General features: G+C 41.0%; 1 protein-coding gene and 1 long non-coding RNA gene across 3 annotated transcripts in view; one reads left to right on the plus strand and one right to left on the minus strand.

The window, feature by feature from the left end:
• The window catches only part of LOC102671756 (homeobox protein invected-like), a 63629-nt gene extending 60469 nt beyond the window's left edge, over positions 1-3160 (plus strand). Inside the window, exon 3 of one of the 2 annotated variants that reach the window (XM_031511552.1) lies at positions 2405-3160. In XM_031511552.1, the coding sequence (XP_031367412.1) occupies positions 2405-2775 (371 nt within the window). In that variant the 3' untranslated portion in view covers positions 2776-3160. The remainder of the gene's footprint in view (positions 1-2404) is intronic. The other variant, XM_031511553.1, reaches the window with a different exon arrangement.
• LOC102672114 overlaps positions 1-11437 on the minus strand; it is a 165077-nt gene extending 153640 nt beyond the window's left edge. The window contains exon 1 of the long non-coding RNA XR_004150813.1: positions 11241-11437. This is a non-coding gene — a long non-coding RNA (uncharacterized LOC102672114). The remainder of the gene's footprint in view (positions 1-11240) is intronic.
• Between the last annotated feature and the right edge of the window lie 1990 nt (positions 11438-13427).

Consider the following 13427-nt stretch of genomic DNA (forward strand, 5'->3'; position numbering starts at 1 on the left):
AATTATCTCTCCCTACGCTCGATTCATTTCGATCTAACTAGCTAACTCGTAATCCTTCCTGCTCTCCGTTCGAAATCGTCATTCGTTGGACGAAGAACCGTTAGCGCTCTTTGGAAACGCGGGGACGACAAGTGACGAGAACTGACAATGACTCGCGGCGTTAATCAAGGGAGAAACGTTGAGGAGAGAAGCGAGGTCGCGTTCAGCTGACGTCTAACTCAAGTCAAGGATAGGAGAGGAGAGGAAATTAGTGTTCGTTCGTGGCCGCGCGTCCCCGTGGTATGCGAGGTACTTTCAAGGGATGTACTCGCTCTCTCGAGAGGGCGTCTTAGCGTTATTGGTTTTACCCCTCGAGACGCCCACGGATGAGGAGAAGGAGGAGGAGGAGGGTGGGAGAGGTGGTTGTTCCTTAAATGGAAACGGCGAGAGAGCGAGAAGTGGGCTTCCTGAATACCTCTTTCCTGCCACCGACAACGAGACTACTTCGCTTAAGTAATTAGACTGCCGACCGTTCGTTACCTCGCTCATTTCTGAACGGGAGAACGAGAAACTGGCTTAACCTTGTCGCTCTCTTCGAACGTTTGCTTCCAACGTTCGAGGAATTTTTGTATCCGGATAAAGAAAAGCTTCGACGGGAGGCGATTAAAAGTGGGAAATTCTGTGTTGAGATCGTGCATGAATTTCTATGATATATATTTTCACTAGATAGAGAGAGAGAGAGAGTCCATCATCATCTGTCGTTTTAAAAAAGGATTAATTATAGGGAAAGTAAATGATCCATCCGGTCATCTTCACGCTAGAATATCTGGAATATCTACTAATAAGCATCATCCTTGGTAGGGTAATTCGTGGAGATTTGTATAAAATGCAATAGGAAAGAGTTCGGTTAATTATAATTCTTTATTCGAGCCGATGTAATTTTTCCAGTTCGATCAAGCGAGACACAGTAGCGTTTAGACGAAATTGAAACTCTCGCGTTGTATATATATACATATATATAGTTTTTCGCCTGGAACAATCAGTCGTTCCGCATGATTATCATCCCAGATTGCATCTCCTCGCCCCGCCCATACGAATAATAAAAGTCCTCGCTTTCTCGTGTGTATACGTGCGTGCAAGGTGTATAATCATTACGATATTTACGACGAGTTATTAACGTCGAATGGAAGCGTACTTGTATTCCGTTTCGATGAGCACGCCTATCCAATCGCCGTTTTGTTCCATTGTCTTCGCAGCTTCCGATCGATAAATCGTAATTCGAAAATGAAAGAAATTTTTAGAAAAAAAAAAAAAAAAAAAAAAAAAAAAAAGAAAAAAAGAAAAATTCGACGACTATGTTCGTCATTTTATCCCAGTTAACATACCGTTAATCGGCGAGACGAAAACGAGGAATAATTAGCACACGTGAAAAAATAATTTGTTGCCTCTTGCCGAGATACCGATTAATATTTCGGGCCATAACGACGCGTCGCAGCGAGGTCTGGAGTGTAACAACAATAAGGCGGTTGATTTACGATCGTGTTGTCTCTGTTAACTGCGCATGACCAGTGGTGGAGAGTACCGTGAAAGACTTCTAGCGAGTCTTCGCCGGGGACGAGAAGAAGAAGACGCGAGAGGAAATCGTGTAGAGAAATATTGGTGGACCAACTATATTCCACTCGTCTCGCGCGGACATTTATTTGGCACGGTGAAAAAGGCCTCCTCCCTTGAACGAACCTCTCTTATTATGGCAGCAGTTGTACACGAATGGGAAAAGCAGTTAAGACCGACTAGACAATAAAAGTTGTCGTAAAGTTTGTCACTAAGCGCGCGCCCATCGTGCCGCCGGTTCGTTAATTCCTCAGATTTATTGGCGCGTAAACTTGTTGAATCAATGTTCTTCGCGGCCACGGAGGACCATTATGAATCGTTACGTAAGAATAATTTTTTTATAACTTTATGTACCCTCTACGGGGAAGAAGTTTTTTAACCCGAAGCAAGTTTAGAAAGGGTTTAGAAGGATACGGTAGTCGACGCACGGTTCTAACGGAAAGTTTGAACTCTTGGCGAGATGTTTCATCGAGGCCTGATGATACACGCGATCGCTCGAAATGTCTATCTCTTTAGAAATAATTCAAGATCTCTCGAACTTTGCCTTCTCTTTTCTCTCGCTTCTCTTCGAAATACAAAGGAAAAGTTTCGAACGTTACGAATAAAGGATTGCAATATTAATTTTCAATTGCTTTGGGGGGCAATGAGACACCCTTCTATTTAACACTTTCTCTTATATTATCAGAAGAGATAAAAAAATATTCGTAAACTAAATGATCTTAACGCGTCAATGTTTTTGCGAGTTACTGCGTTCCTCTTACCGCGGCAATATTATAATTCTCCCGACATTTCGACAGATATCAGCTGACAATAGGAACGTACCGTGTTGCAGGTCCGCGCACGAGAAGGGTGAAGAGGTCGGATGGCCGTGGCAATGGCGGCACCCCCGAGGAGAAACGTCCGAGGACGGCATTTAGCGGCGAACAACTGGCAAGGCTGAAGAGGGAGTTCGCGGAGAATCGATACCTGACCGAGCGAAGGAGGCAGCAGCTCTCGAGGGATCTGGGCCTGAACGAGGCGCAAATCAAGATCTGGTTTCAGAACAAGAGGGCGAAGATCAAGAAGGCCAGCGGGCAGAAGAATCCGCTCGCCCTTCAGCTGATGGCCCAGGGTCTTTACAATCATTCGACGGTCCCGTTGACGAAGGAGGAAGAGGAACAAGCGGCGGAACTTCAAGCGAAATGACGGCAATAGGATCGATCGAATGATTGAGTTTAGGGATGGAGATGGGGTAGAGAGAAACTCTTTCGTGATCTCGTGAGAGGGGATGGAACTTTCGACCGGTGGGGGATGAAAATGTGTCTCGATAATAGAAAAACTCGGGGTTTCCAAGGGGTGAAACGAAAGGGGTGAGAGAATGATTGTTAGTCTTAGATAATTTAATAGGTTCCTCCTGTACATTTTTTTTTTTTTTTTTTTTGCGAAGGATCATCATTGATTGTCCGTGACTCCAAAGAGATCGACACGTTTTTCGTTTCATTGAGATTGAGCGATAAATTCTTTCTTTCGATGATTTTTCAGAAATGTTATGGAAAATTTTATCCACGATGAATAAATATAATTCTTACATTTGACAATTATAAATTATATCGAATCATTCGAAGATCAAACAACAATTTTCGGATACAACAATAAGCGGAAATAATTGTCATTCGAAGAAACACGAATGAATTTAACGTCTTCGGAAACTGAAGAATTAAATTGAATTGAATACACGATTCGAATAATTTGTGGAAAAATTCAACGCCACGTTCAAATTTCGCTTTGTCTTCTAGAGCTTCCCATTTAACTTGAGAGAGTTGACGAGTTTCACGAATCGAATGATGGTGATCGTGCTCACGGTGATCGCAACGATAACTATCATTCAACGATCGAATCGATGGTTGAAGCGAGGGAGGAGGAATCAGCACGCACGTTCCTATGAAACGAGTAAAAAGAAATTTCGTATTTAAAAACTGAGCGATGAATAATGAATAATGAAGAATCGCGTCGTTCGTGCGTCGCGATTACACGTGAATCGCGTAAGTCACGGTGAAATGGGTTGTACAGTGCCATTTGTACAGTTTTCTCGCGAACAATAGATCGAAGAAAAAAAATAAACGAGACAGTCGACAGTTCTTTGATAAAAGAACCAGTATTTCGAGGCAGAGAAAATGGAGAAAAATCTTCGCTATGAATGCGTGACAAGAGTGTCTGTGAGAGAGAGAGAGAGAGAGAGAGAAAGGAAGTGTTCGAAGTTAATTTCGTTCCGTTAATTTATTGTAAAAATGTAAGATATTCGTACAATTGCGATGTGCAATAGAAGACGTTATACATACGAAGTATATGTACGAAGAGAAGTAAATAGAAACGACTTATGTATAGGTATATATATATATATATATAAATAAAAGATTGATAAATCGTCGTGTAAATAAAATCGCAAAAACTTAGCGAGAACGTCATCTCGATAGACTGTTTAAAAATAACTTAGTTATTTATTTACCTATGCTAATACGGAAGGCTCGATACAATATCGGGCGCTTATACCTTGTAAGAATTATTTAAAGATCAAATTAAATATTCCCACTATCATGAGCCACGTATCGACGTGTTTACTATGTTCTATCTTTAATATCCATCCTGCTCCTTTGGACCAGATAATTCGTCGCCTATATATAGTTCGTCCACCGATCGAGATAAATCTTTTTCAAACATTCGCGCAAAGACACCGACGATGCTGCTGTCTGATAAACAGTCGATACCGAATTATCCAAGTAATTAACGCGCTTCCGTTCTTCGAGCCCAGATACGATACCTTTTTCTTTTTTCCTATAAAATCGAACTTACTCGAGATATATACATTTGGAATTTGATTATAGATACGCAAGAAGTCTGTTCAATCGACAGATTAACAAGAATTGTATTTCTATCGATATATGATTTCAAGAAATACGTATACACGTATATATTCAAAATATTAAAGTTTTCCAATCCCATCAAAGGATCATATCATAGAATAATCATCAAGTTGCAAGGACGTAACGAGTGCAAAAAGAAAGGAAAGAAAAGACAGAATAAAGTAGCGCAACAATTGAAACGATTAAAAGATGTCGAGAGAGGGAAGAAGAGACAAGATGATCTCGGGAGCATTAACGCGGTCGAGCGATCGATAGCCGTGAAAGCGGTACTAGACGCGTGCTAATTAACACCGGGAAGGGAATCAATCGAGGCAGATGTTTATCGAAATCCATCGGCGCGGCCGTGGCGGGAGGGAAGGCGAGGGAGGAGGAGGAGGACAGTGGCGAGAGGCGATCGGTGTCGGGATAAAAGGTTTCGGGGCGGGTCGATTCGCATTCAGCATTTGGCGCATGCTTCCACCCCCGAGCCGTATTTCAGGCCCGTGCAAACCCCGTGAAAAGCCCCTCCTGCCGGCGTGATATCGATTGATTTACAGTCGAAAGGTGGCCATCGTTGATATCAAACCAGCCACGCCTACGTTTATACCCGTGGATACGCGATACGCGTGCGTGTATATATGTGTGTGCGTTGCACGGTGAGTGGTGTCGGTTAACGCACTTTATACATCATTTAACATTCGCCAACGTTATTTCAATCCCTCCCTCCACCCCCTTTATTTCGTCTCTCGCACGAATCGTTCGGTATATCGGCCGAAATGGTTACGCACGAAGGTGAATAATTTGCGCCGCTCGTTTACGATCGGTAGAAAATTGGAAATTTCTTTGAAAAGAGGTTGATCGATTTGAAAGAGGAGGAAACGTCGAAATTATGTGGAAGTCAAAACGGCCTTTGTCAGGGGTAGGGAGTGGAAAGATGGAAGATAGAGTTCGTCGGGAATAAATAATTTGATGGTGGAAACCGGCGTCCCCCGATTTTTCTCTTTCGACAACGGACCGCTCGGCCGTTGTCTTTGCCCCCGAAGATGGTCCAGGGACCGGATGCGCTTTTGGAGAGGGATACCTGGTAAGTAATAGACGACATTAGAGTACAAGCTACGTTAGGATCCTCGCGATGAGTAATAAGGGCCGATTATTTTTTATTTTACAAAAGCTGCTGTTTCGAGGACGGACGGAAGTTGGTTACCTGAACCTGAGTCCCCGCGATATTTCATTCCCTACGAAATCAACACCATTGATTCCTTTCAATTCCATTGTTTAAATTTTAAATTCTAAAAAGAAAAAAAACATTCCGGTCGCTTGCTGCGTTGCTAACGCTTGCCACAACCGAACCCTGGCTAGCGAATAAAAATATACGAGCGATAAGAGAATTCGTGCAAAATCTTTCCTTCGCATAAAAGACAAATAAGGCCACCCGTAATGCGATTCGGTGGAAAATGATCGAAATACCCTCATCTCCGAAACGCATCGTCGATTAATCGGGATCGAGGAGAGTGAAGGAGCGGGGACCGATACGTCCCTGTCAGATTAGAATCGGGCCACTTGACAGACTCGCGCTTCTGTCTGTCCAGAATGCGTAGCCGGGGGATCCGGTGGTGGAGATTGGTGGTGGCTCGGGTCAAGCGCCGCGCAGGAGGCTTACGTACAAACGATTCTTCGTTCTCCTCCTTTGTCCCGGAATCTTTACAAATGAGATACAAGCGGGGAGAAAAGTGGAAGGCGCGTGAGAAGGCAGCGCAAACATTAACCCTGTCGACCGACCCTGTGTTCGACATTCCTGTGCCCGACCTGTGCGCTTTTTTTCTCCAACAACGGATAAGGATAACCAGAAGAGTTCGAGCTCGAAATTATGCATCCGTCTCGGGGATCGTACAACGATGATCCGTTAACGTATACGCTTTTTGGAATAGCCGATGGAACGGACTAGATATCGATCGTAGATGGCCGGATATCATCGATTGGATGATGCTCGTTTTAAACACATGCGACACGAATAATCGCTCGGGATCCGTTTTCGTTCGGGACAGATCTGATCCCCGCACGACACGTTTTGTTTCGTCATCCGTTTTCTTTATGCATGCGACAAGCTGCATATTACCTGGCTCCGTTTCGAAAAGGACGGCATACAAATTCGTCGGGGGGGATTATCGGCCCAGCCTCTGTTTACATACGAGGTCAACTCGGTGGAACGAGGTGATCCAGAGGCGGGTTGTTCTATCGGTCCTATCTCGCGCCATAAATCGAGGGGAAATCGCGCGTGGCCCACGGAACTCAATAAAGTAACGCGGAAGGGAATTATTGAGCTCGGTAATCAGCCGTAAATAACGCGGTAGAATTATTCTCGTGCGCGCAACGAACGATAAGCACCGATGGAGAAGGAAAGAAAAAGTGAAAATAGTTTATAGATAAGGGGACGCTCGCTATCAATCGACGTTGCACTTACCGCGCTTGCATACCTCTCGTCGCGTTCTTGGCGTACCATCGATATATATCCGGATCGTATCTCAACCGAGTGATTTTTCACGACGTTCTATCTCGCTTATTCTGCCGTTTCGTTTTTCTCCTTTGTCCCTCCCCTCCCCCTTTGCCAGTGTTTCATGTTCACGGCCGTTCCTTTTGCTTTTATCCCCGTGAAAGTTTCGATTTTACAAAGATCTTTCTCGATATTTATACCGATCTCTTTATTTTTTTCTTTGCGCGTGCATTTTCAATTTAATACTTTTTTTAATTTGTATCTCGAAAATTCTCGAAAGGAGAGGCATCGGACAGGCCGATGATCAGGTATGGAGGATTAAGAGGAGGATAATAATTCGTAGCGACCGTGAGAGATCGGTAGACCGAGATCTTCAAGGATGATCGTCGTTAGTGAACGGGGCATTAGTCGTACGGTAGCCGATGCCGATGGATACGCTCCACCGTCAGTGGGGAGCCAACGTGGAAAGCAGCGTCGGGAGATCTGATGGTGACGGGTATTAAAATTAATGGTCAGCCGTGTACGCTGACGTGTCACTTTATACCTCCATGCGTCATTTTGATTGACCAATAAATTATCTCGTGGAAGGTCTCGCGCGTGCTTGGCCATCGCTGTTCTCGCGGTTCTTTGCTCGTTCGAGTAAAAGTCTGACCGTTGTGCAATTTGTTGCTCGTTTCACGCGGTGAAACGAAGGCATACTTGTACGAGCGCGGGGATTCGATAACAATCTCCCATAGAAATTTCGAACGAACGCCTCTCGGTACGAGGAGATGGGCGAGAAGAAAACGTGAAAAATCTGTGATTACACGTTGAAGGATATAAAGATCGAAAGAAAGAACGAGAACGAATTTTCCTCGAAATTTCCATTGCCATCTCGAAACGAAGCGAAAAGATATAAATTGCACATTTGAATCAAATCCGAGTATCATATAGATAAGAGGATCGTGTGGATAAACGACGATAAACGCGATCGATTCGTTCTCCGTTCCATGGATCAGGACTCGCGACGCAAGGAACAGAACCCTCTGTCTCGCGAATTTCCCCGAAACAGGTTGAAACGGGCTTTAATGGCTCAATCCGCGTGTTCCGGCAACTCGATGTGTGGGCCGCCGGGTCGATGGTCCCCTCTGAAATTTTCTTCTGCTCCCGGTCCCCATGGAAGGCGCGTTACCGGCCACCGATGGGACAAAACTCGAGCGCCCTCCCCTCAGTTTTTAGTCGCGCCACAGGCCAAATGACCGGGACGCGGCACTCTCATGCATGAATGCAACGTCAGCTGCCATCCCGGGATATGGCGAACTCTTCATTAACCGTGCAAAGGGTTACGGGGGAGAACGAAAAGTGGTCTTCGGTCGTGGAACGATTGCCCGATCTTTTAATATCGCTACCCGGCTGTAAATCTGAATTTTTAATTGCCACGCAACGCGAACGCACGGGTGACGGAAGCAGATGTATCGAGAGATGCATGTAAGAAATGCTTTCTCTCCCTGCTCGATAAACCCCCCTTCGCCTCTACCGCGATTTGAATTTCAATTATGTACCTTGGAATATATATCGGGGATATACGATGGAGATATACGTTGCGGGATATCGATTTAACGATTTCCGAGAAACTCGTTGGAGGAAGAATCAAGGTGACAACGCGAGGCGACGTTTTCGTATTTCGTCTAAGGGATTTCCTCCTAAGAAATCGGGTCCAATTTATTCCGAACCGTCGTTACCATCGATCGACACGATCCTCAGTGTGAATAGAGAACGGCGGTAAGACGATCTCGGGACTGTCGACGATCCCCTATCCCCGATTCGATGACTTTAACGAAAATTAAGTGAGATAGGTCCGGACGGGCCGATGCTTTTTGACAGCGGCCCAACTCTCCGCGGGAATCATAGGATCGGTCGACCGATATTTAGTTTCCTAGTGTCATGTCCACCTTTACGCGTCCGCGCCTCCGGACAAGCCCGAACTCCAAACATGTCTGCCCGCGGACACTCTCGCGCGTCACAGCTCTATTCGACGATCGGAACCAGTTTTAAAAGCTAAGACGCGCCGAGTTTTATGGATTATAAAGAGGTCGGCCGGGAGAAATTATGGCGAGGAGTCGTTTTGTTTCCAAGAATCTCGATTTCCTTCCAAGTATCGTGTCTCTCGTCAACGCCAACTTTGAAATTGGAGTAGAGTTGATCTTTGTAAATCGCCCTAATTAAAATTCAGACTATTAATTCAATTGATACGTAATATCGAAGTGTACTTACGACAGTACTATAAAAGTGTTCCAATTTTTTTCTAACTAATCTGATTTATAAAGACTCTATTCAATATTCAAAATTGAAGAAATCTAGAAAGAGAAGCATCACATTAAAGTACCACAAAATTGCTTCAATTTTCGAAAATTTCTCAAAAAAAAAAAAAAAGAAGAAGAAGACTAGTGCTTTTTGAACTCGTATAAATTTTTTCTTCGAGACCGAAAAAGATTGCACGAACTAAATCGATCCTACTAACAAACCGTAAGATTAGCCAACTACTCGTGATCTTGATAGAAATCTGGTTGCGCAAAAATTCGCGTCAGATCGAGAAGCGACAAGGAACGAGGAGGAATTCCCGAATTCGTGGTAGCCTATAGGTGGATGAGTCACCACCTTCGGGATCAGGCGAAGAAGGTAAAGAGCCGCGGCGAGCACGAGGGGAGAAACAAGAGAAAAACGAACACGAGAGAAGCTGAAGAGAACCTCCAAGTGGTGGGGACATCGTGGTAGAGTGGTGGTACCGGGTGGAAAGAGTGGAAAGGGAGAGGTGGGATTCGAACCCCGGGACCACACACGACGCTCCACGCGTCTGCGACTCGGTTACATTGCTTAATTGTAAACGGCCCAGTGGTTCTCATGATCGAACTCTTTCCTCTGTTTACATTTCAAGTGTTTCTCCGATTATTTGATCGAGAAAATGGAATTTTTAATTTCTTCTCAACGTACGTTCCTACGTACACGCCATTTTTCTAAACGTTCAATAATTTTCACGATTGGAATTATAATTTTATGCTAAAAGAAATCATAATTTGTAATATTAAAGGGAGGAAGATAAATTATTATCGATACAGTACAATGATATTCGATAGATTAATGAAGAAATTTTAATTGATCGAGAGAAAAAAATCACATGTCAATGTCGATACACCGTGTTTATTAATTGATATTGGGAGGCAGGTGTTTATGAAGATTTTAATTATATTTGGTCGGAAAGAATTCGAGAAGAAGTCAACGTCAAAAATATTCGAGACAATGATTACGAACAAGAGTTCAGAAGTCTGATTTCTTATCTGCGACATCGTTAATGCCATCGATTGTTCCCTTGCGGCGGTTCCAACTAATTAAAACCAGAATCTCATCGAGCTTCTTCGCTCTCCTCTTTTACCTCGTGGCTTCCGCCGCTCGTGTTGTGACCTCTCCCTTTCCTCTACTTTTCGGCATTCCTCAAACGTTATCCCATCTTTCTTTCTTGGATGTCTAGTGTTCGCTTAATAGGCTTACATAACGCTACCGAAAAAGGTCTCGACAAGATTGATTTTACTTTAATACTTGCACGGAATGAAGTATTTATCTAACAACAGCTAACGTATCATTTAAACAATTTAAGCAATAATATTTATATATGTCGAATAAAATTATTTCAATTAGACGATAGGACGATAAACAGATTAAATTTTTGTTAAAATAGCTTTGAAGACAAAATATGCTAAAATATGAGGCATAACTTTACACTTAACTGAATACATATGTAAAATGTTTTTGTAAATGGGAAAGAAAGAACAAACGACAAAGAGAACTTCTTTAAATCCTTATGCTTTCGTAATATCATTAACCTGAGATACCTTTCAAATCCCGTCCAGGGATTCAGTTAACGACTCTCGAGTGACTTTTGACTTTTTTATTAAACGTTTGATACATTTGAGCATAGAAAACATTAGATAGATACGATATTTTATTCGATTCTTAAAGTCGAAATCAAATTGAATTCGCGTAATGTAAGAAAAATGTCATAGAATCCATGACGACAAAGTTACATTTATAATGGTATAAATGTAGTAAAAGATTTACTTTTATAATTGAACTATTATTGATATATAAATACGTATATATATTTTTTCTTTGAATAAAGTGTGTTACGTTTGATAGAAACAAGAAATAATTCAATAAATTATTCATTATTCATTTCTTTAATAGTAGCGTCACGAGGTTATGTCGAAAATTTAACATAAATAATCATTTGATTATGAAACTCTTACCTGTATGATTGATGTGATCGTAGATTTTGATGAATTATTTTCGTATTAAGCACCAAAACTCGGAACAACTTTCTTAATTCACGATAACTAATTAACCGATTAAAGTTTCGAACTCGTTAAACACTTTCGCACAATAAATTTCCTCCATGTTTGCTGATTAATATTCTGCGCATCCTTCTGCGCAATTAGAACCTTGACTTCGCGCCTAAAATGCGCGTCTAGTTGCGTCGTGTATAGATGTCGCATTAATTTCACATAGAAAACATGTCTTTACGATTCTGCGCATACTTCCGCGCATTCTTGTGCGCAATAAAGGACAATAAAATAATATTCTACGCATTCTTTTGCGCATGAAGAAGGTCGAATTCGCGCCTAAAATGAGGTCTAGTCGTGACGTGTGCAAACATCAGTGTGTTCATTTACATATTTTGAATTATTTTATATTTATTATCATTATACTTATAATTATAGATCTATATTTGTGCTTATTATTACTATATATATATATTTTATACTATATACCTCATCAATCGAATGATACGAGGCATATTGTATCGCATTCAATTAGTGGAGCAATCGGAACATGGGAAAAAATTGTGTAATAAGCAAGTTCGGTGAAAGTGTAAAGACGAGCTGTTAAATCGAGGAAAACTACAACCTGAAGGCCAACACTACCCATGGATTATGGATTCGTCATGCAGCCAACGGTGAGTACTGTTTTATAACCTACTGTTTACTGTTTACAATTTTCTTGACGACTTTACGAGGTAAATACCCGTCGAAGGGGTCAGAAAACGAAGGTAGTAAATATGGCCGTGCGTGCATTTTCACGTACTTTCGGTATAATTATAGCAACGTTTCGCTTTCGTTTTTAACTCTTCGCAAGTTTACGATGGCTTTTGATGTGAAATTTCGAAAAAATTTCGAAAAATATTCAATATTATTCGGTCGATTGAACAATTTCTTTTCATATCGTGGCATATTTGATATATATATATACTATACGAATATACACTATATGAATAAATTTCTATCATATCATCTTTTCATTTCTACCTTCGATTTCTTTGTAAAAAAATTTTTAATCATATGCTGTGTTCGTTTCTCGTCATATAATAATCATTTATTTATCGATATTTCCTCACGATAATATCCGAATAATCGAATTTTGAAGTAGTTTATCATTTTTAAGAGCATATAGGTGTAGACATTAGTTGCAATAAATTTCCCATAGTGCCTTGCGATTTAGAAGTTCTATATATATAGATATATATGCGTGTAGGCATTAATTGCAATAAATTTCCCATAGTGCCTTGCGATTTAAAAGTTTTATATATATAGATATATATACGTGTAGGCATTAGTTGCAATAAATTTCCCATAGTGCCTTGCGATTTAAAAGTTTTATATATATAGATATATATACGTGTAGGCATTAGTTGCAATAAATTTCCCATAGTGCCTTGCGATTTAAAAGTTTTATATATATAGATATATATACGTGTAGGCATTAGTTGCAATAAATTTCCCATAGTGCCTTGCGATTTAAAAGTTTTATATATATAGATATATATACGTGTAGACATTAGTTGCAATAAATTTCCCATAGTGCCTTGCGATTTAAAAGTTCTATACATATAGATATACATATATAGATATATATATCTATATCTTTTAAATCTTATTTTATTTTTATATCACAATGCTATTATATTTTTTATTATATCATTATAGTATATCATTAAGTATTTAAATAATTTATTTATAATAATAATTACAAATCTTTAACTATATTAAGAAAAAATAACGAATTATTATATCTTTCCTCATAAAAATTTAAAGATAGGAATAATTTAAGTAGATAGTTTAGATCAAATTTCATTAAAAACACTTCACATCTTTAATTCCAATTCCAAAAAAATACTCTGAAAATAAAATTCTCAATACTTTCACAGTTTTATCCTCGTATCGAAAACGATTCAAATCGACGTAAATCCCTTTGTTGTCATAGCAATGATCCTAACATCATACAATATCACCCAACACTCACATTGTTACAATCCACAATACTCTCTATGTACCTACGTATCCTCATAAACCTAAACTATCTCTAACAAGATCACTCTGACTATGAACCCGGTTCGGTGAAACGAGAGACGTGGGCGCCGGCGCCCTGGTCGTCAGGTT

Source organism: Apis dorsata, unplaced genomic scaffold (assembly GCF_000469605.1).
Source record: "Apis dorsata unplaced genomic scaffold, Apis dorsata 1.3 scaffold_327, whole genome shotgun sequence".
In the NCBI taxonomy this organism is placed as follows: Eukaryota; Metazoa; Arthropoda; class Insecta; order Hymenoptera; family Apidae; genus Apis; species Apis dorsata.